The 25,160-nt window shown below is 34.0% G+C and overlaps 1 protein-coding gene across 1 annotated transcript in view; it reads right to left on the bottom strand.

Annotated features, from left to right (window-relative positions):
- CSMD3 (CUB and Sushi multiple domains 3) overlaps positions 1-25,160 on the bottom strand; it is a 1,010,791-nt gene that overhangs the window by 177,237 nt on the left and 808,394 nt on the right. Inside the window, exon 32 of the mRNA XM_064476888.1 lies at positions 23,663-23,779. Coding sequence (XP_064332958.1) covers positions 23,663-23,779 — 117 coding nt within the window. The remainder of the gene's footprint in view (positions 1-23,662; positions 23,780-25,160) is intronic.

Genomic DNA, 25,160 nt, shown 5'->3' with positions numbered 1-25,160 from the left:
ATTTCTTTGGATTTTCTAATATGTAACTGTGTCATTGCAAGTAATGATATTTTGCCATTTTCTATTCAATATGCATACACCTATCTATCTCATAGCTTAGGACATTTCTAAAATAAGATTAAATAATAATGATTGCAGGGCATCTTCGTTTGCTCTAAAGTTCCCACAGGAGTGTTCTCTGGATTTACCAGTTAGTAATATAATCTTACTTGGCTAAGAATATATTTGGTAAATGAGAATAGATACAAATTTTAGTAAATATATGTCTGTATCATTCTCTTTAAATTCTAAATTAATTCCAAAGTTAAAAACAGAAAAATCTTCAGAAAACTGAAATAAGAGGCAGCTATATGTGTTAGAAGTCTAAATACTGCAGAGATTCTGAAATAACATTATGTTTCTGAATTATTTTGTTACATATAATTTACTCCTAAGAGTATATGAAGCCTTTTTAAATTGTCGAAGATATTTTTGTCAAACATGTGGGGAAAAATAGACTTCATTATTTCTATTACGTGGTAATAAAAGTAATCACAGTTAATTTTTTACTAAGCATTTTCTACATTGTGGGCAGCATACATAATTACTTTATATGGAAAATCCTCCCAATGACACTACAAGAATTGTTACCTTCATCTTACAGATGACAAATCTGAGACCTAGAGATTTAGAGACTTGTCCAATGTCATATTTCTATTAAGATTGGAAGCTTGATTTAAAAATTAGGCTGTCTGTTAAACATAAGACAAAATACTATAAACTTACTAGAAGAAAATAGGCAAAACATTCTCTGACATAAATCTTATCAATGTTCTCCTAGGGCAGTCTACCCAGGCAACAGAAATGAAAGCAAAACTAAACAAATGGGACTTAATGAAGCTCATAAGCTTTTGCACAGCAAAGGAAACTATGAACAACCAAAAAAAAAAAAAAAAAAAAAAACCAAACCTACGAAATGGGAAAAAATACTTGCAAATGATGCAACTGACAACAGCTTAATTTCCAGAATATACAAAGAGCTCATACAACTCAATAACAAAAACCAAACAATCCAATCCAAAAATACGCAGAAGACCTAAATAAGCAATTCTCCAATGAAGACACACAAATAGGCACATAAAAAAATGCTCAATATCACTAATGATCAGAGAAATGCAAATCAAAACTACAATGAGATACTACCTCACACCAGTCAGAATGGCCATTATTAAAAGCGTCCACAAATATTAAATGCTGGAGAGGGTCTGGAGAAAAGGGAACACTCCTACATTTTTGGTGAGAATGTAGTTTAGTGTAGCTATTATGAAAAACAGTATGGAGATTCTTTAAAAAACTAAAAATAGACTTACTATATGATCCAGCAATCCCACTCCTAGATATATATCTGGAGGAAACTCTAATTCAAAAAGATACATACACCTCAATGTTCATAGCAGCACTATTTACAATAGCCAAGACATGGAAACAACCTAAATGTCCATTGACAGATGACTGGATAAAGAAGTTGAGTTATATATGTATGTGTATATTTATACATACATAATAGAATATTATTCAGACATAAAATAGAATAAAATAATGCCATTTGCAGCAACATGGATGGACATGGAGATTGTCGTACTAAGTAAGTCAGAAAGAGAAAGAAAAATACCATACGATATCACTCATATGTGGAATCTAAAATGATGACACAAATGAACTTATTTACAAAACAGAAACAGACCCATAGACATAGAAAACAAACTTGTGGTTAATGGGGGATGGGAGGATGGAGGGCTAAATTAAGAGTTCAAGATTTGCAAATATTAACTACTATATATAAAATAGATAAACAACAAGGTTCTGTATAGCACACGGAACTATATTCAATACCTTCTAATAACCTATAATGATAAAGAATATGAAAATGAATATATATATATATAACCGAAACATTATGCTGTACACCAGAAATTAGCACAAAATTGTAAACTGACTATACTTCAATAAAATATTTAAAAAGTTAAAAATAAAAAAAAGTTGAGAAGAATAAACCTGTAAGAACCTACATATCCTTCTCCTAAAAAAAAAAAAATAGGCTGTCTGCAAATTTAAGAACCATACTATCAAGGATTAATATGATCTCTGAGAAGTAAAACATAAGATTGAGACTAACTGCATTTTCTTATACTGTAATTAGTACACAGAATAGTGCACATCACAAATAGTTTGAACCCCCAGAATACAGAAGCTTAAAAATTTCATTTCTGGAATGATAAGAAAAAAACAACCTGAAGAAATTGAAATGGTTGTAAACACCCAGCTATAAGCTCTTTTTGTAATTTTGCTGGTAAGAGCACAATGATTTCAAAATACCAGTCTAACAAATATTGATAGAATATAGTCTTTCATATCAATAGATGCCCAAACTAGGATGCCATAAGTGAAAGGGGATGCCCAGTCTATAGTGTAGAAAATAAAAGTCAAAGATCTATTACGTGTTGTTCAAGCAATGTGAGGATATAGTCTATAGAAAAGAAATACGTTTTAGGATTTCATAGTTTGAAAATGTGACATCATTATCATTGAATTACTTTATAAAATAATTCTGTACTGAAAACTAATCTTCAGATTTTAATTTTCTATCTTTTCAACGTAGAAGGAATATATTGGGCTTGCTAAAATTAATATTCTGATCTACTTGGCATATGTATTTCTCTGTAAATTAACAAAATGTCATCTGATTTATAAATTAGTATCTTATAACTGTGGGTGGAGTTTGAGACTCCAGGGACCACTTCAAACCTTAGTTTGGAAACAGCAGAGCTCAAGGACTGAACTTGGTGAGTTCATGTGGGTATGGGCATCTCATGAGGCTCCGTACTGAATGTATTTTTTCTTGGATATCTGAATTGTAAGAAACGCTTGTGAGTTTGCAGTTGACTGGACTACAGCTTCTATTTAAATGACATAAGCTTTGTTTCAAAAGCCAATTGAGTTCAATGATCTAGGTAATTTCTTACACTTTTTGGTGGAATTGTAAATTGGTTAAATCATTCTGGAAAGCAATTTAGAAATATATTTCATTAGGAGCTTCAAAAAAGTTCATGCCTCTGACTCAGTGATTCCTTTTCTGGGAGTTAGTCTAGAAACTAATCAAAGATGTAGTCAAAGAAGTATATATAAACATGTTTATTACAATGATACTTATAAAGAAAAAAGTGGGATAGGAGAGACAATCTGAGTATCTAGTCTCAAGAAATGATTAAATAGACTTTGGTACAAATATATAATGGAATAAACATGATACAACTATCAAAAATCATGATGTTGAACAATAGTTAGTAGCATAATACTTCTAATATAGTTGGTTAAAGACACCAAATAGAAAATTACATACATTTTATGTTTACTGTTTCATTAAAGCTCATGTAAAATACTAGAAAGAAAAAAGCCTAAATGTGTACAGTAATTTCTCTGGATAGTGGAGTCATGGATGGTTTAAAACAAACTCTTTCTTGGTGTTTCCTATTTTTTTTCTAGAATTAGTATAAAATTAAAATAAGCCAAAAATATATCTTTCTTAAGTTTTGTAGAAGCATTATTCTTGAAGTTTTTAGAGAGCATTCAATATGATTTAAAAGTAATACTACTCTTTTTTTAAGTGTACTCCTTGTTAAAAATTTGATTAATTATATGGCCTTTTAATATTGCTAGTGGACAAAATTAATAATTATTTATAAGTACAATATTTTAGGATAAAGATTTTTAAATTTAGATTTTAATGGTGTTTGTTTTATTGGTTGTAAAGATATTTATTATTTAGGAATATATTTTAATGAAGCTTAGGATAATTTGTTATCTTATTAGATACTAACTTTCCCCATAACATCTGCTCATTTGGCTTACATTTCTGCCACTGAACCAGTAACTGAAATCGTCCCCAGATGTGATTTATGATCTGTTTATATACAATCTGCCAGACCACACTGCCATAAAGCCTGCAAAATTCTCAGGTAAGAAGAAAGTGAGGCCTCCCTATCACACTGTTTAAATCTCAGCAAACTATAAAATTGCCCTTGGATATAAAATAATCAGAACAGTTATAAAATGATTCTATTGGTGTTTTTAAAGCATCTTTATTCTTCAGTGCTGGATTCAAATTTTAAATATGTTATTGAGAGGCAAATTTTAAATATGTACATCGTACCAATGTACTCTTAGCTTCCTAAGACATGAGGATCTTTAATTGAAGAATAAGAGAGCTGATGTGAGAAAATAGTTATTTTTAAAGTATGCTTTATATCACTTCTCAAAATGTATGCATATGGTTTAAAAAATCAAGAGTAGACAAAAATGTAACCATGTGCCCAGGTTAGTAAAATTTTTGTGATTATATTGCTTTAAAATTTCTTAAATAGGGAAATAATCACATAATCTAATACATGTAACTTTCTTTTATCAAAGATATAAAATACTGGGTGGAAAGGCAAGCTTTTATTGAGATTTTGATATATTTGTAGTGACAGCTTTAACTCTTTATGAGGCAGTTTTCAGCATTTTCACATAGCAATGGATTGTCTGGTAATTATATCATGCGTATTCTCTGTGCTTAAATAATGCATTTTTTTCCCTTTGATTACTGGCTTTTGACCTCAAACAACTAAGCTATGCATTTGTAATATCATTCCATGTTATGCCAGCACATGGATGCTCTAGGCATACCATCATGCAGTTAACGAGTCAGTTCACTTGCATATACGGGGACATTCAACCAACTAAAATTAGGTATATGCCTTTACTTACTCTGACATTATATGTAAGCAAGTAACATACATTGCTCAGATAATATACAACATAGATCAATCAAAATAAATAAAATTTTATATTTTACATTTACTTATCCAATGATTATCATTTGGCAACTTTCATCATTGTAACATAAATTATAAAAAATTTAATTCCTGAAATACATTGCAGAATTCTATTTCATATATTCTGAACCATGATTGAAGAAATGTAGTGAACAGAAAAAAAAATCTATATATGCAGTTAAGAAAAAAATAATGACATAAGAGAGGTGATGCTATTGCAAATGTTAGTTAAAATTAACTGTGCTTTTTATACAAGTCATGTACTATATAAATGCTCTAAATAAATTATTTCTCAGAAGGTTTCCCATTCTCACTAGAAAGCCATTGGGTTGGGGCAGTTATTTTCTCAGAGGAAGAAACTTAAGTAACTTGATCAAAGTAATCAGCAAGTCAATGGCAGAACTGGGATGAAAATGTACCTCTACTAACCTCCAGAGTAGTCAGGGGAAACAGAGCATAATAGGCCAAGACATAAACAAAAGTATAAAGATGTTCACAGTGAAAGATGTCCCCAGAAATATTTTTTCAATGTTCTCATTTTAAGAGATGAGGAAACTGAGACCCAGAGATATTAAATGACTCATCCAGCTTCACGGTACCTTGTTAACTGATTGTCTAGGGGCTAGGACTTGGTCTTTTAGACTCTAAAAAGATATCATATCTACTTATATTTAAGGAAATCTAAGTTATAACAGAATAAGTAACTTATACAACATCACACAGCATACTGCTTCAGTGAAAAACTATCCCAGACAATTCCCCAATCAACTAACTCTTGATAATGCAAACTAGGGATTAAAAAATTAGAAGTATAGATTTTTATATTTTTATCTCATTCTCTTTTTATGAATGCCTATAAAAGATCAATTGATTTTTAAAAACATTTTCATACAGAAAAATTTAAATTATTTACTCATGAACAGTCTAGTTTCATCTACAAAAAACATCCCAGCCCCAGCCCCTAGGATTATCTGGAAAGAAATCCCAATATCACATAATTTCCTAAGCAAATAAAAAAGAAAATTTTAAAGCAGAAAAAAATGTGGAGGATGATAATGCTGTAAATGTTATGAAGAAAAGTGAGTGGTAGAGAGCTAAAGAAAATGTCTGATGATATGCCTTATAAGTAAGAAATGTGAACATGGACTTTATTTTTCTAACAGAAAATCCACAGAACAACTATAGCAGGAATCAGCAAAAATGAAAGCAAACAACTTGGTAAATTTTAGAAAAACTTAGCAAATTGGTATGGAGAGCAATCACTAGACAGGTGAAACTCAGTTATCGGTCAGTTGTGGAACTCAGATTTCATTAAATAAAGGATTCTGATATAGTCAGAGTTGCTTTCCAAGTACAGTAGGCACTAAGGAGAGATACATGGTTCTATGAAATACCATTAATGGAACATGTAATGTACCCCCTGCCCTGGGATGAAGGAGAGTCTATTATCTGAAGAAGATAAATCGAACCAAATATTTGTTTGGTACGCAAAAATATATTTAAAATACAGCTAGTTCTTAAATGCTATATTCCTTAAAAGTAACCAATGTGAAAACAAAATATTGAAAAGATTATAACTAACCTTTACACGGAGCCCTATAATTCACAACATGATAATGCATGCACACACATACATATTTATTGTTTTATGCTCACAAAAGTCAAATGGACTAGGATGGGGCAAATAGAACTATCCCTGTTTGATATAAGATTGTCTCAGAGAGGATAAATGAGTAGCCTGAGATGACAGTAGTGGTAAGGTATATAGCTAAGACTGGAACGCAGCTCATAGAGCTATAATGTTTGTCCTCTTGCGGCAGAGGATATATTTTAGGTTTACATGCATACGGCTACACTCAAATCCTCCTTAAATACGCAGGTAAGCTCGGGATATGATGTAAAAAATTGAAGAGAAAGAATACAAGTATTAATCTATCAGTTAATTATAAATTGTAAAATAGATGTGTTACCAAGGAATTATAACATTTCACCCTGTACCCTTCTCAGGCATAGGACTGATTCTAATTTTAGTCCTTCTACCTTACCTTAGGGGATGGATGACAGGACAGAATAGAAATAATGGTTAAATTCACATCTCTTGAGCTTCAAAGGCGTGGTCTGGGCATCAAAATTAAAAGTATATGGATATATGCTTGGTTAGTCAGATGGAGTTATTCCTCTGCCCTGTTCCTCCTGTACCACCACCATCCTGGGTAGGAGCTTTCCTACACTGGAAAGGAAGAGGTGCATGTCCACAGGCAAGCTTTCAAACTGGTCACTGGTGAGAATCTCCAAGGTGAGCATCTATACACAGTCCTCTCCAGACCAAACCCTGTGAGGCACCTTTGAGTGGGATAAGGAGGTACTTAGGCCTCAACTCTTGGAAGAAATTCAGATAAGCATCAATCCTTGACATAGTTCTACACACCCAGGCATCAGATGCATCTTGGGAGAAATCATGTAAAGGAGGCACCCTGTAGCCAAGATAAGAAGGATGGAGCAGTAAATTCTGTACTGGCAGTTTGATCAGATAGGAATGAGGATACCTCAGTGGATACTAAAGGACTAACTGCTACATCGTAACCTTTTCCTATTTCTTACTTACCTCTTCCCTGCTCCCAAACTCTCCATCTTTACTCTGCCCTGGCACTCTCTAAACTTTAGACACATAAAACCACAGACAAGATGGAAAGTTAGATTTCTTGAACATTTGAATTTGTGACATGAAAATTGTGTAATTTCATAAATTAGAAGAACTTTACAGAATATTTCTCCACAGAATTAATTAAAATATTTCATCAGGAACTATGGGTCAAAAAACATGCAATAGGAGTTTAATAGCATTACACCTTTGAAGAATTTCAGTTTAGACTAAAAAATCCTGATAAAATTATACAAGCTTACTATTTCCAAGCAATCCAAACACAGATAATGACACTGCCAATAAAAATAAGATTTTTGTTACTTTAAAGATTTGCCTTCAACTGAACAAATGCTATTCTTACAGGTTTTTTTAAATGATGATTTTTGTTTACCAGGCTTACTTTTAATATCTGTTTTAAAAGTTTTAGTTGGTAGCTAAGGTAGACCAATAAAATAAGTTAGAATCAACAACGTAACAGGATATCAGTTGTTGTCTACAAAAATCATCAATTGTAAGAATTTCTTTAAGATATTAAGTGTAGGCTAGTTTTATGAATATTAAAATGGAGTTATCTCAACTAAGAAAGCATTTGGTTGATTGAAACATGAATAAACGAATCTTTTGGTTACCAAATATGGTAGGTAGGAGCCTAAAAAAAAATAAGAATGTGCCATCCCTATGCAGTGTAAAGGGTTACTTGATTCTTTTATTAATCTAATCATTCACAGTCGATAAATATATATTGAGATTTTTTGAAATGTGCAAAGGATTGTCAAACTTTTGGAATAATAAAAAATACAATCTCTGACCACAAAGAGCTTACACATTAGTTTAATATTTTTATTGGGCTGCAACTTTAAAACAAGAGACCCAATCAAATATATATGAATGTATGAAGGCACACACACAAATAATATGCACATTGGCGTAGTAAATGTTCTGAGAAGGCTTAGAGGAAATAAATCAAAAGACCTTTTAAACTTTTTTAACCCAGTGTTTACAAATTTTGGAGGGCTTTTCTGCCTCTGCCCCTCATCCTCACGTACTAATGTTTGCTCCCAATACTTTGGAAAAGGTTGGTGTAGTGAATTCTAAGAGAGAAATTCCTTTACAGTATAGGTAAGAATATTTCTTCCAGTCATAGTAGTTTGATATAAATTTTCTGTAAGTATATCAATCTCCCTCTCTGGTGTCTTTAATTCAATAAACTTCTCATCCATAATTTGATAAATAATTATATTCATATATTCATTTGTTCCAGGAGTAGATTTACTCACTAATACAGAGGGTTCTAGGCAAATGGCCAGGACTGATAAGCTTGCTGAATATTCTCTCACAATAAATTGGTTAATTGGAATTATGATTTATAAATCAGTCTCCTCTGGGTTTGCTGAGTGGGAATCAACATGAACCTCCTAGAGTCTGACAACATTGAATTTGTGAATCTGCAAAGCTTACGATTGGATTCTGGATTTAGCTCATCCCCAAACAGCAAGAAGGGCTTTAGTCCCAGGTCTCAATGCCTCTGTGATACCACTTGGCCCTTTTACTCATATGTCTGCTTCCATCATTCTCTCTCCAGACCATGAATTACTCTCAAATACTGACTACACATATTTTATTCATCTCTAATATCCCATATAAACAATGTTTTCTTCCCTTCTCACGCTGTCAAAGTTAGTCCTCTCATTTTCTCCAATCTTGTGCTTCTTGGACAGTCACTCATGCCCTGCCATCAACATTGTACCTGAATGTCTACATTGCTTAAATAGCTTCATTAATTTCTTCAACATACAGGACACATTTCAACCTCCTACTTATCTTTCAGTTTGCAGAACACTACAATCATCACTGACTCTCCTATCTAAATTTGATTCGTCCCTCATTCCCTCATGGCACTCTACTTTTTTCTCACTCTTTACTCCCATTACTCTACTTGAAACATTTAATCAATATGACATGTACATAGGCCAGTCAGAAAGCAACGCTGGGCTAGATATTACTCTTTTCGTTGCTGAGAGGAGGGACTGGTAGAAGGGCTAGGTGGCCAGAGAAATGTGGGAATATCCAGGAGATTGCCAACAGCACAAAAATATTTCAAAATTCTAACAAGTGAAATGACTGCGCAAGTATGTACCAGGTGGCTGTTCTTCTCACATTGTCCAACTACTCAGCTAGCGTTCATGCTAATGAGAGCAATTAAGCATTTCTGTTTCCTCGGATATCAGATATCTCCAGGCTAGAAAATGTCTCTCTAAAGCTAAGTGGGAACCCAGTAAGCATTTCTGAATTGATATAAACGTGGCATAGAAAGCCTTCCTTAATCTGGTCTCTGTCTGCTTCTCCAGCTTCAAGCATATTAGTTTCTCAGTAGTGCTTTGCTCCTCACCCAGAGGGAACATGGTGCAGTTCCTTTCAGAAAGCATGTACCATACATCTATGCCTTTCCCTGCGTCATTTTCTCTGGCTGAAATGTTGCCCTTCAAGTGGTTAACACACATCATCAGATACATATTTTTAACACTGTGACCCCCACCTCCCAAACCTACCACCAATCTGCCATAGGTGTTTTTCTACTATTTTTCCTTTACACCCTCCACAAACATCTATTACAGCACTTTTCACATTCTTTTTAAACAAACTCTTCAATTATCTAGTTCCTTTCTAATAGCTCCTGAAGGGCAGGAACCATTGTTTACATAACCTCTATACTCATATTCTAGCTCCAGGCTGAGTGTATACTACTGTTTGAATAAATAATTGGTCCAACTAGTAAATAGTTACCACTCACAAGCAATATAATACAGATCTCAGCCCACAGTGAGGTTGGAATTAATGGTAGCAAATTTCTATGAATTTAGAGACTGTGAACAGAGCAAAGGGATAGGGAAAAGGAAACGGCAGTCATAAAGTTTCCGTACTTCTAAACTAAATGCAACAAACATATTAAATTGAAAATCAAATTCAATTCACAGATGAGTTTTGTTTGTACCACACTGTGTTTTTAAACATTTTGGAATTGAACTGATTTCAAGAAGGCATGGAGCTTTAGTTTACCATACTACCACCATTTCTTACCAACTATGCTCACATTCTGGTCTCATTTATCTGCCATTAAGTTAGTGCTTTTAATTTGAATTTTAATTGGCAACCCTTGTTAAAATAAAATTGACATTATACTAGATTTAACTATATATATATATAATATATAAAAGGCAGCTAAGAGAAGCAATATGACAGCTGAAACTCTGATATTTACTTTGGTATTTTAGTAGATAACACAGTCTTAGTGAATTTGGAAAATATCCAGTTGCACAACTGTTTTAGAGTTTCCCCTTCTCAGCAAAAGCAGCTAGGTGAAATATTAAGAGTCTGTATGAAATGTAAGAGAATATTAGTTAAATCCCTCTTAACTCAGGGACTGGAACAACCCTTCTACAGTGTGCGATGTACAACACGTGTTTGTACACCAACCACAAAATAAACACTATCAATACTTAAACTTACTTGAACTATAATGAATTGAGTTTTCAAAGAAATGAAATTATTTCAAATTTCTAACTGTTTTGTTAGATCTAAAGCAAATAAATCAAATCATATGAGTCATCAAAACAAAAAAAGTAAACATTTGTATCTTAATTGTAATCAGCACTGGATTGCAGTGTTAAACAATTAGAGATCATTATACTATTCTGAGATAACAGTAGGAGAGTGTCAAAAGTGACAAGTATTACATGTTTACAAAAGACTCTGTCTGTGGCATGCTGTGTGCTTTTGTGAATCATTTATCTTCTAGCTTTAATCTGTCATAGTATGAAATATTACAAGTGTGATTCTGTATGATAGAATAATGAAACACTAAAAACGTTATATTTAATGACTTCTCCATAAAAACTTTACCAGAAAAAGTTATAAATACCTATAGGGAACTGCTTTTTTTTTTTTTCTTTTCATTATTTCAAAGATTCTCTCACATCAAGTTCTTAACGGAAGACCACTGATTTTCAACAAATTTTCTAGTTACATTTTTTTGCTTTATATGAATATTAGAGCTCATTCAAAGTTCATTTTGTACCTGAATACCAGAAGAGGAAAAGAGTAAGAAATTACTTTCCTAACATTTGTAGAGAATGAAAAATGAAAAGTGCCTTCAAAAGTACTTATGGAACTTTAATGACAGAGGTGAAAAAGGTAAAGCTAACCATCAGGGATATTTTGATACATTAGAAAACAGAAAAGGAGGAAAATAAAGAAAGAAAATATAAAAGAAAAATGCAGCATATCATTGTTACATAATTTACCTTACTTTTTTAGAAATGTAAAAAAAATCACAACTTATGTTAAATGTATTATCATCTTTAGAATTAAATGAAGTTACCTAAATCCATATAATTCTATGAACAGATTCCTGAATTTCAGAAAAGTTGGTAGTACTTTCTTATACTTTTCTTCTCTACCTGCCAGTAGCATATCTGAATTATAAATTCCATGTATTTGTTTGAACTGGGCAAATCCTTGGAGACCACTGAATCAAAGATTTTCATCTTCTATACTAAGAAAATGAGGCCCAGAAAACTTAAATAACTTGCTCAAGGTCACATGGCCAATCAGAGGCAGATAAATGAGTATAATCTAGACCTTTAGACTCTCAATTTAGTTTATTTTCCACTATTCTGCAATAACTGTCCAATCTTCAGTCAGTTAATTATTGTTACCATCACTGACTTCAGGAATCTAAACCATATTTGGAAATAATCTTCAGCAAACTGATGCCAACTGGTATTAAACAACCTGATGGGGCAAACACTGAACTTACCATCTTGGAAAAATAAAGCAAAAAATTAAAGCAAACATAAATGGGATAAAAATTAATAGGGTGGAACATCATAATGACCCTTTGAACAAATTGTTGTAAAATGTCTAGCTTGATGTTCTTGTGATATATTTTTCAAAGTTTTCTTTTGAATTATTAAGCATACCTCCTGTAACTGATTTTAAAAATGAGAGAAATGTGAAACATCAACACTGACATCCATTACACAGTGAATGCAAATATACATTTGTCATAATGACCTAGTAGATCTTTTGACAGTTATTTTGAAAATTCAGCTAATCACATTCTAGAGCATATTATAGTCATTTTTGTGGAGTAGGAAAGGAAGTAATTTTGTTTAAGGAGGAAAGAGAATGTAATAGCAATAGGAAGTTATGATATATATCAATATGCAAGATATTATACAATTTTTAAGTTGCAGCTTTATAAATTACAGCTTGTTTTAAAGAGTCTGAAACCATGCTCTGATGTTTGACTGCTGACAGCCTTCAAGCCCCCCAGTTCCTCTTCCCCTTAGGCTTCATATCTGGACAAGCTGTTTGGAAAGCCTGAGTTCTCCCTCTCCTTGGGCACTAGTGTTCAGCACTGACCTGAACACAAGAACCCTCACCCCACTACCACCCCATAACCAAAATTAAACTCCAAAAGCCAATCTCCTTTCCCTGCTCTCTCACGCCAGTTTAGACCTGTTTGGGAGACTGCCCTGCTCTCCCAAGAAAGCCTCACTGTGTGAGCAATAAAAATATTCATACTCCCTTGGTGTTTGTGTGGTGCCGTCAGTCTCAAAATCCAAACCAACTACAGGGTAATGCCAACAGTGATGCAGTAAAGAGGTGTCTAGGCAAAATGACCACCACACTGAGAGTCCTACTCTTCTTGCTTTGAGTTAGTAACTGGCTCTGATACCTGTTAGCAATCTTGCATTTTGAGCTATGCTCCTTTGTGCTGCATTTGCTGAGTTCCAATGAATCTTTATCATAGATTTGATCAACCTAAATCAGAAGTTTTCAAAACTGGTATTTAGAAACAAGAGAATGGCCCTTCTCAAAGTGACTCTGGGTTGTATATCTTAGCCTGGACCTACCTATGAGCCTCAGGTTGAATTGCATGTCTTGATTCCAGCATAAGCTATGACTAATGCTAGGTTCAGAGAAATGACTCTTTGTGACTTGGTTTTGGGTCTCAACCAGGCATTGACACTTCTTCTATAGAGTTCTTAGGGAAAATACTGATACTCTGAGCAATATATGAGCCTGCTGGGTGGCCAATTGTGTGGAAAAGCAGTTACTGTGTGGTGTGCTGAGGTCTATACTCCTAAAAGCAGATAAATCACTGCTCTGTAAAAATGCTTTTGCTATTAGTGCTGCCAAAGCTTCTTTACAACATATATCCTGGTCCTCAAGTTTATAGAGGATAACACATACAGCACCCATGTGGTACAACTAAGAAGGTAATTCCAGCCCTACTTAAACTCACAATCTTTAAATCCTATAAAGCAACAATTGTTACGGTGGCGGTCCCTAACCCTGATGTTACAGACTTGGCATTCTCAGGAGACAAACTTTTAAATATTTTTGTGGAGTAGGAAAGGAAGTAATTTTGTTTAAGGAGGAAAGAGAATGTAGAGTAAAGAGATCGAGTAAAGAGATCGCCTCTTCTCCGAAGTATATCCAGTAACCAATAAACAAAGTAGTTGAAAGATTGGTTCACAGTTTGACCCAATTAGAAATCTGAATTTCACTACAAGAATTTATAGAGTGAAAACATAAAATGTCTCAAATTGTCTTTTGCACCTCTACAACATGATTTTTGAATTAACTTTAATATTTACTGAGATGCACCGACTGGCAAACTTTCATGGCCTTAATCAAAACAGAGGTCTGATTTACAGTTATTCCCAGGGATCCCACTAAATTTAAACAAAAAGGGCACCCCCAGTAATCTAAAGTAGTTATGAAATATAAAGTAGTGAACAAATAAGCATGACTCATCTTAATCTTCAGAATTACTGCCCTGCCTAAATGTCCCATAGTGGTGATGGAAGAAGCTCTAATCAAAAATGCAATAAATTAAGCTATGTCTTTGGCGCTTACAACAGGCTAACACATTAAGACCCCATGGATTTTCCCTCACAATTAAAATTGTTAATATTGTTCAATATATATAAAAAAGATTGACACCCATTACAAAAGACATTTAAAGAAGGGGTGTTTGTCCCCACTGTTTTTCCATTTAATAGCCAGTTTGGCTGTTATTAAACCAAAAAAAAAAAAAAAAAAAAAAGGTTCCTCACAGTAGTTTACTGCAAACTTCATTCTGTTGTTCTACCCATTAAGGGCCCCATAATCAATACTATTGAAGTTAGTGGACTTCTCCAATCACTAGCTGGTAAATATTTTACTACTGTTGATGTGGTTCATATGTTCTGTTTAATGCTAATTTCAAAAGTCAGCTATAGTTTGCCTTCAACTTTGATGGGATATGCTTTTTGCTTTCAGCTTTGAAGGGACAACTTTACCTGGCTACCCAGGAGGTCTTCAGCAGCCTAGCCATTACACACTGTCCTGTTAGGCAAGACCGTAACTGCATCCAGCTTTCTCCAGGAGCACAGATGACACCATACTGATAACACCTTCCTTCAAGGAGATTCATTTACTACAATCATTTAAGACAAATACAAAAGAACTCACAAAACATAGAAGACCCTATCACCTCACTTAAATCCCTAGAAATTAGTCAGTCATGCAAAAACCACTGCATCCCTGACACCATTAAGAAAGAACTATTGACCCTCATGATACCACAATGTTAAAACCAGCTCAAAATCTTTCAGCAATTTTTGGATTTTGAGGGCAAACATATTTTTCATTTATAATTTTACTTAAACCCATTTATGCAGTTACTAGAAAACTGGCCTACCTTGAATACGTCCTCCTACAAAAAAGCCTCTAGAATTTTTCCAAGTTTTAACACAACTGGTGCTGCCCCTCAGAGACTCCTTCATTTTAGAGGCTTTAGCAACTTCCTCTTATGCCTCTTGGAGTCTCTGGGCCACCCATGGCAGCTATAACATGCTCATGGACTTCTGGTGCAAGAAGCTCCCTCCCAAGCCCTAAGTCATATGCCATCCCAGCAGCAATGCTGCATACTGGGATCTTCTAGGAACAGAGCCTTTCACAGGCTCTGAGTCCATGGCCCTCTATATCCAGCTGCCCGTTATGCCTTGGGTCATGGAAGTCATATCCTGCAAGTATGGTATGGCCACTAAGGCCTCCTTGCTAAAATGGAAATAATGCCTATATATTAGGTATAGGCCCTCTGGAGTATCTCCTCTGCACGAGGGTGTGTCTTTTCCTGTCCTTAGTTTCTGGACAGATGCCATGGTTTTGCAGGCAGTCACTACTCTTCTGAATCCCTTAGCTACCTGAGGGGCATCTGGGATCTTGAGTGAATAGCAAAGAAAGTGCCTGTACACATTACAGACAGTATGGCTACCATCATCACACATGACTGAATTTTTGGACAGCAGATGCTTTTAATACTTTAACTAAAACATCTCTGATAAAAGACTCAGTGATCAGCACAACTTCCCAAATTTTGGGCAGTCATCTTTACACTGACTGCCCTTGTCGAAAATCAGCGCAAGCTGAACATTTTTCTAGACTGCTGGGCCATTGCCAATTGTCTGACTATGTGGTCCAAGGTTGCCCCTTATGGGGTAAAAGTTTCTGGGTTTTGTCTCAGACATATTCAAAATATAAATTAATGCCACATGTGTCTCTACACATTCTAATTCCATAACACAAGTTCTAGTTGTTATTGATAGTGATTAAGGCACTCATTTCACTTCTCACAATACACATTGCTGATATGTGGAACAAGGCATTCAAAGAATTTTCACCTCTCTGATGAATGCAGCCCTCACAAAGTGCCACTGTGGCATTAAACAAGCTCAAATATTGCGGGTTCGTCACCAGTTGTGGGTTCTGGCCAGCAGAAGTCCCACCGAGACAGAATGAATTACTCGAGACTTCGTGGAAAAGAGTCAAGAGAGCGAGAGGGAGTCGGGAGCCAACTCCATGAACCTCTCAAATGCGCCCATATTTATTGTATACAGTCAAAGGAGGAATGCAGGAATTTAGGGAAGGACAGGGTGGGATCACAATGAGTACAAAGGCTTAGTTTATTGTTGGTGTTTGGCTCAAGGTCAGAAGACCCTTTTGGTGAATCATGTTCCTGTTGAGCCTTTCAGCTTATCAGGGCGGAACGTATGAGAATCAGCTGCTTAACAACTTGGACTCAGGCGGCTGTGCCTGTCTTAGGTTGCCCCCCTCGGGGATCTTACCCGTCATTGGCTAACCAGCCTTCTCACCTCTGAGTCTGCAGCTTTTTATAAGTTGTTTACCATTCCAGCCCAAGGCTGTTTTGGGGATAAAAGACTAACAGCAGGCACGCCCAGCATTTATAGCCGAGGGCCTGGGTCGTTGCTAAAACCTCAACTATGCAAGCAAGGCAGTTACTAAGCACATCTTCTTTAAGGATATAAGCGGCTGGGATCTGTTACAATTTGTTAACCCAATTATGGGCTCCCACAAAACATGGCACATTCCACTTATCAAACGCTAAGAGTGAACTGTGATGAAGGCTGATCCATTTTTGACCTTTAACTGCTGACAAGTTTCAAGCCTTCCCCCTCCCCCAGTTTCCCTTTTGCCTCATAACTGGCTGGGGCAAGCTGACAGGAAAGCCTGTGTGCATTTTCCTTTATGATCAATGGAAAATTCAAACCTCACAAGCCCTGATCAGCATGTGGGAGCTTTCACTCTAGTACCACCCCAATAAAATCCAAAGCCAGTCAGCGTTCTTTGCTCCCTTAAGCAATTTTGGAACTGCTTAGATCCAGTTTTGGATACTGCCCTATTCTTTCCAGAAAACCTCATTATATGAGTAATGTATCTTTCTGTACCCTCTTAGTGTAGGGTCTTGAGTCTTGACAACCTAACCAGATTTGTTTGGGGAGATTCTGTTCTACCTGGTGACCAAACAGGCTTCAAATATAATTATGTAAGTAGTAACCAAAGATATAAATTATATAATTATAAATACATATGATAATTGCATTTTATTACCCTAAAATGTTAGACTCAAAAAAATAAGGGTTTCCTTTCTTACAGGCATAAAATTAACATAGTCATTTCTGCGTATTGACATTAACAGAGCCATCAATTTTAAAAGAGTAAAAGAGCTCCTTTTCTCTTTTCAATTGCGCCATATCTAATAAGTAAATATAAATTTTGAATAAAAGCACATTTTGTGAACATTATTTGCCATTGTTAGAAAGCAAATTCAGTACTTAGAACAGACTAATCATTGATTTTCATGCGATTGTACTTTTAAAAATGAGGTGTCATACATTTTAAATATAAAATATAGTCTTTATTGACTATAAGAGTTCATTCATTACTGAAAACCTCACATCAGGATAAAATAGAAAGCCAATAAAATGATTTAGTGACTTAAAGAGAATACAAAAAGAATCTCAAACCATTTGTCACTAAAATATGGGGAAAATTAGTGACAAATTACTGAATTAAGTATGAAGACAAGTAACAACAACATAAATTATGTAAACAATGATGAATAAAACAGGTCATTTAAAAACACCTTGATATAAAACCAAAAATCAAATATGTCTGAGTTTTAAAGGAGAATATACATAGAGCAAAACAATAGCTATCAGTTTTAACATAAAAGATGAGAACAGCTAGTTAACCCTACATATGCAGGTCAAAACTACATTGGCACACCTTAAAAAATCCAGATATAGATTTATTTGTATACATTTATATGTAGTGTGTATCTTAGTTTCAATCCATTTTGATTTTTCCTTCTAAGTTCTAAGGAGACCTAAGGTTTTAAAGACTACTTTTCACAGAGTTAACAGTTTACATGGAAATATGAAAGATATATTGCAAAAAACAGTGTATTTTAGAATCATTAAATAATTTCCTAAATCAATAAAACGGAAAGGAAATATTAAATACAATGAATATAATAAGAATTAATGAGGTAGTTGTTAACAAATCATTATCATTTTTTAATATATATTATAGCAGTTTGAAATTAATTTAAAAAAAAACTATAACCCTATATTGTAGGCAATGTCACAGGGAAAGATATTTCTAGACTGACTGGAGGAAAAATACTACAGTATTACTGTACTACAGGGAGATAGGAAAGACAATGGTTGTGAATAAGAAACAAATATAAAATATATAGGAGAGAAGTTTAAGCTGATGACAGCTAATTTAAAAACAAAACAAAAGTCCAATCCCATGGCAATACACAAAAGGTTTTAGTAATTCTATACGCCCCTTGTCCAGAGTACACTAGACTGACAATAACTTTGTTTTATTTAGGGATTCATGAAGTTGAAATTTATGCAACCAGGAGTCTACACTGACAACAAAAGATATGAGAGACGTCAGATGAACTAGGAAATCTAAGAAGGAAAACCTGAAAAGATTTTCATGCACTCTTCCAAGATTCCACATGTGAAAGCTAGTTTTGGGAAAGAGTAAGCTTTGTATCTTAACAAATATACATTCAGAATGGGTCACTTAGCAGATGAAACTATCTGGGAGGCTAAACACAAAATTGTCACCATAGACTATCTTGGACCTCCTCAAGGTGATTGACATGTTGCAATTTTCCAAGAAATCTGAATATCAGTTTATATTCTACAGAGTTCATATTTGATATACACTTTAAAGAGTAATTCATGTTAAGAATTTCTACATTAGAAACTGGTAATATAGTCCATCCTCTGCAGTGGGTTGAAATAGTGTCCCCCCATACTCCTGTCCACACAGAGGCTCATAATGTCATCGTATTTGGAAACAGGATCTTTGCAGATGTAGTTAAGATTAAGACGAGATCATACTGGATTAGGGTGGGCCCTGAATCCTACAACTGGTATCCTTATAAGTGGATAGACATAGAAATGGAGGAGACACACAAACAGGGAAAAAGTTCTTGTAAAGATAGGCAGAGATCAGGGTGATGCAGCTACAAACCACAGAACTTTAAGGATTGCTGGGAGCCACTAAAACTAGGAAGAGACAAGGAAGGATTCTTCCTAGGGTCTGTAGAGCGAGTGTGGTACAAACCGTACCTTGATTTCAGGGGTTTAGCCTCCAGAACTGTGAGACGATAAGTTTTTCTTGTTTTAAGCCTCTCAAATTGTGATACTTTTTATGGCATCCCTAGGACACTAATACATTTCTTTTACAGATACTCCTAGAATGAAAAGAGCGTGACAGAAGGGGAAGAGGGGAGGGAAGTCGGGAAGTGATGATGATTTCAAAAGGCAATACTCCATGTGAAACTAATTCAAGTACTATGTTACTAATTATGAATCATTTCTCCTGAATTATACTTTTTGTCTCCTCTTCTGTCTTTCTCTTGGACTTTAAAATAAAAATTTCATTATCTTCTATCCCAAGAGAAAACAGATAAAAACAAATATTAGCCTCTGACTAGTATGCTACTTTGGCTGTTATCCTAGGTCTTTCTGTTTTATCTAAGCCAGGATTATTGAAATAGGAATCCACATTTATTCCTCAATTTTACTAACCTCCTTCCCTGCAATATGATTTTAGTCCTTACGCTCAAGATATAAATACGTAATATTAATAAAAAATTTTCCCTCTAACAATGCCAACAGTTCTCTTACATCCTAAAACATCTTACCTACACCAAATTCAAAGTAAGATAAAAATCTGTCATGTTTTTGGCAGTTAAAAATAATACATGAAGATTTTAGCAACCAAAAGATAAGAGGAAGAAGCTAATTAAAAATTGAAAGATGAAGGAAGATTAAAACATTTTCTTAACAGACTTTGGTTTAAAGTTTTTAAATAACTTTGGGTTAAAATAGGGTATTTTTTAATCCAAGTGAAATAGTTTGTTAGAAGAAAGACAGTAGAATATCAATAAGTGTTATCTAACTGATCCACTGTTATTTTCCTAAGTATTTAAAACAACTGGAATCCTGCAGAATGAATATTACCAAAAGTAACCCTAATACCTGAAGTTCAAATGAAATCCACTACTGCTCATGAAAACATTGTGAATTGATGATTCTCTTATCTAGAAACACTGAAAGATAAGAATTCACTGAAAGTCATATTCACTCAATCAACCAGTAGAGTCACAGTATGAGCACACTTGTATGAATTCAAATCTGCATTGGGCAAAAAAAAATAAAAGTAATTTGGTACTAAATGACCTGTAAGAAACCAGACTAGCTCATCTAGTATTATCTGAACAAACTGTTATCTTCGTGACACTGGAGGAAAAATGTCCTGTTTGTTAGAATTATTGAGACAATGTGGCTTAAGCAAAATCAGTAGATGATCGCCTATGGTTGATTTAAGGTATTTCGCAGGTAATGTTGATTATATATGATTTTTTCCTTATATAATGACTTCAGAAGCTTCATCCTTGTAAAAACTACAATCCTAATAAATGAACTGAGTGTATTTGACTGGTACTATGTTAAATTATTTAAAAAGGTAAAATTCTAAGAATATCAGAATATAAAACATATGGAAGAAGAAATGATTATAATTTGTTTAAATGATAGGGAAAAAAGTAAGAAGTGATATGTTATGAAGTGATACCAGAAAGTCATAAAATATAGCTCAAAGTGGTAACAGAAGGAAATTATGGCAAAGAGAGTATGAGAGGAAGCAGAAGCAAAGCAGGAATTTGATTTGCAGACTCAATGACTACTGCTTGATCATCTCATATTAAAGAGGTAAAGGTAGGGACAGGAAGAAATCTATGATGAGGAGTTTTTAATTCCTCTACTATGCTTCCAGAAAATTTTAAGTGATCATTATTAACTGGTTGGATATTCAGTAGAGATGTAAAGCACAAAATATTTGTTTTCACGCTTTAATTATATAATATAAATGTTTCAGTTTTAGCCATGCTACTCTTAAGACCCTAGGATAATCCAGTAATCCAGGTCATTTTATTTCACCTTTTTGGAGAAGGTGGGGGTGGTCTATGACTGTGAACATAAAGAAAAGTATGTCTGTATGTGCACCAGTGTATGTATATGACTTGCTATGTGTTATTATGCCAATCACTTATGTATATTTTATTTAATTATAAAATAACACTAAAAGGTAGACATTTATCACTTACATTTCAGAGATAAGAGAAGTAAGACAGACAGATGATGTAATTTGTCCAATGAAAAAGAACAAATTGCCTTGTGCTCTGAACTCAGAAATCTGACTACACAGCTGACATTCTAAAACCCAGTGGTATTTGAGTATGAATTAGTGAGACATACTTTATATATACAACCTCATTTACTACTGACAACAGCTCTGCTCCATACACATAATGATCCCCACTTTACAAATAAAGAAACAGGCTCAAAGAGATTATGTACCTTATTCAAAGACAGATAGCTAAGGTATGAGGGCTGAAATTAGAATCTAGACTGTTTGACTTTATATGTAGTTTGGAACAAAGAATGATGCAATATTTACAAAAATAAAATCAGTTTCCTTACTAATAAATCAAAGTACACTTGATTTTGTCCACAGATAATCCAAAAAGAAGATTTGTTTTTAAAAAATTAGTGTTAAAAACTATCGTTAATGGTTGCATTATTTTTCATATTAAGAGGATTAAATTTAACTTACATTAACTCTGCTAAAATAAAGATTCCATTCTTTGGGCATATGTTAATTTACTTTTATTCTAATCAGTACTTTTTCCTTCTCTTTTTGAACATATATAGGCTAGTGTAAAATACCTACAGGTGACCAACACGTTTATGTGTCAGAGAAAGAAACGCATGATTTTCTTCTTCCTCATTCCTTTGGCCACATGCCATCCCAAGGGCAGAGTCTAACAGAACAAATTAATGGCTTCCAAAGAGGAATCAGATAGCCATACAACATTCTGGACTATCATTGCTAGGACTCTTTCAACAACCACATAATATGTTTGACAGCTACAGCTGGGGACAATAAACTCCTCTGACAAGGACTCTCTTGGGCACAAAAGGCAAAAAAAAAAAAAAAAAAAGCTAAAACAAACACGATTGGTGGATGATGGTTTTCTTTCTAAACTGCCATTCACCTTCACAATCAAAGAGCCCAACTTTGATTTAACTAATCAACATGCTAAGAAGAAGACATCATTTATAGAAAAGACACCTTGCTAATGCTGGCATTATCAACTCTATTTTAAGGTTAAAATAAAAGGTTTAGTAGTTCCCTTTTGATAACAATGTTCTCCTAAATAAGTTGAGGATCTTAGACTTGTTTCAGAAGAGAGAAAAGGAGTATACATAGATACTTGGTTATAAGAAATTGGACTGGAAGCATCAGCTTATTTTATATACCAATAGAAACATTAAGTCAAGATGTGATCCAAAAATCTCAATATGATAAAATCCAAATCCTTCTGTTAAATTACTTAGTCATCCCGACCCAGACATTCATTTCATAGCAAATGCTTTACCATGTAACACAATGCTGTAAATCTAAATTCTTGAAGTCTAAACTTTCAGCCTCTCTCTAACACTTCATCGTTCACTAAATTTCCTTTGCCTATCCATCCATAAACAGAGCTTAACCTGGGTTAGATCCAGCTGGATCTCAGATGAAAAACCTTTAGAAGCCAGATGAGTGACTTCTAAGACTTGTGATCAGGGAGATGTGAAAGCAGCAAAGGACACATTGTCTTCTCAGTGCCAATGCAGAACAGACTGTTAGGTTGACAAGATGAGCTGAAATGTCCTTTGCTGTCTTTTTATATGCATTGCTGTCCCAGAAACCAGGTGCTTAAAACCAAAATCTTTTCTTTCTGAAAATCTGTTAATAAAGTATAACTGATATGATTGTTTTGTACACACTTGTCGTTATTGTAACAGTTCTATATCTGATTTTATGCATATTTTACAGAGCAGACTTTGCCTTATGCTCTGATAATTTCCCATTTTATGTAATTCCAAAGTGAAGGCACTTGCAAGGTTACTGGATGTACTTATTTTTAAAAATTAAAAACAATCCTGTTTTCATTTTTATATTGTTGTTCACCTGTGTACTTGACTGTAAATTCACATTGAGTAAAATAACCTCTAAATTTTATTATTACAAAGCTTCTATCTAAAAAGAACTGCAGAGTACTTTATGAATAGTAAATATTTTCATTAAAAAGCTAAAACATTTTGAATAGCATGTAGTGAAAATAAAATATGTCTAGAATGATATACTACATGATAAGATGAATCTTACTTACCAAATTCCTTGGGAACTGCTATAGAATAAACACAATTGTGTCCCACACTGTAATTTTTTGGATAGTTTGGTGATAGAACAGTGCCTTCTGAACCTGTTGAACGACTTCCACAAGGTGCTGGAAATAAAAAAAAATTATTGTTAGAAAAAAATATAAAAATTCATACTATAAATATTTTCTTGATACAAAAATATGGCTACTGGATTTTAAGGTATATCATTTATTTCTATCCTTTAACAAATTGTCAACTATTGTCAAATATCTTTAAGAAAATTGTGCACATACAAAACTTTAAGTACTCAGATTTACTCATCTCAGAAACAAAGTTAATATAATAATGTTGCAATAGTGCTGTCTCTCTCTGTAGGTAATAATAGTGGCCTGCTTTCATTTATGATAAAAGTATAAAGAAAATCATCCCTTCTATAATGATGAGGAATTACACATGCAAATGTGAAATTGTTTTACTCACCACTAGGCTTTGAAGCTCTACTCAAAATCAACCTTGATTATGCTGCCACCAGATTAAGTATTGCTACAATGGGACAAGGATGGCTGTACAAACACATTTATCCACTTAACTAAGTAAAATATTCTCTCACCAATCTTAATCTACTTATACGATTTACATTTAAATCAGAAGAGTTGCTGATGGTACATAGAGACAGACTTTGTTTGCTACCTCAGCCCCGAATGTGCTATGTTCTTAAAAAAGATGAGGGTGAAACCAGTATTCCTGGAAAATTTGGAGATAGAGGTTCTGTTGTTCACAAGATAGGGGGATGCACTGGGATTCACGGTTCTGGAACACAGGGTTCTTTGCAATGAGATGTCACTGAGACTTTAGTAAGGTACTGCTTGAATGTATAGATGTCTTAAAGACTTTATGTTAGATACAGTGTAGCCTTAAGCTACTCACAATTTCAAATCTGTCTTTTCAAGATTTATGTAATGTATAATTTATCATCAAATATACTCTATAATGAAAAGTATTGTATGATTTGTCTCAGAGAGCAAGTCAGGTACTTTAAAAAGTGATGAATTCTTGCAGGTCACAAAAGAGCAATATAGTATATAAAATCAATAATTTATTAGATATGTCCTGTGACTTCTTCCAGTTGAAAGAATTGCTGTACTTTACAAAAGTGCTAGCTCACTTCTAGGAAATTACTTATGCCTTGATATAGCCTAATGGAATGTCACAAATCATAAATCCTTGTACAGACTGTATTTGAAAGCTATATCTCCCATGGGTCTTTCCTATTTTTAAGAGAAGGCCTTTTTTAACTCTCTGTGATGATATACATTCATAATGCAGACAGTTGTTATCCCCAGTATTGACTTTAAGATTAAATTGACTTTTAAATTTTTTTGCTTTTTTCTCTCCTTTGTTCAAAACCTTGATCTTAGTAAAAAATACCTAACTGTTCATTCATTTCATGCACCTTTTCATGTTTCCTATGAAAGTATATGAACTTCATTTCGTTTATCTGCCTTA

The sequence above is a fragment of the Camelus dromedarius genome, chromosome 20 (genome assembly GCF_036321535.1).
Source record: "Camelus dromedarius isolate mCamDro1 chromosome 20, mCamDro1.pat, whole genome shotgun sequence".
Taxonomy (NCBI): Eukaryota; Metazoa; Chordata; class Mammalia; order Artiodactyla; family Camelidae; genus Camelus; species Camelus dromedarius.
Note: the sequence above shows the minus strand (reverse complement) of the source record. Positions and strands in the feature narration are given on the sequence as shown.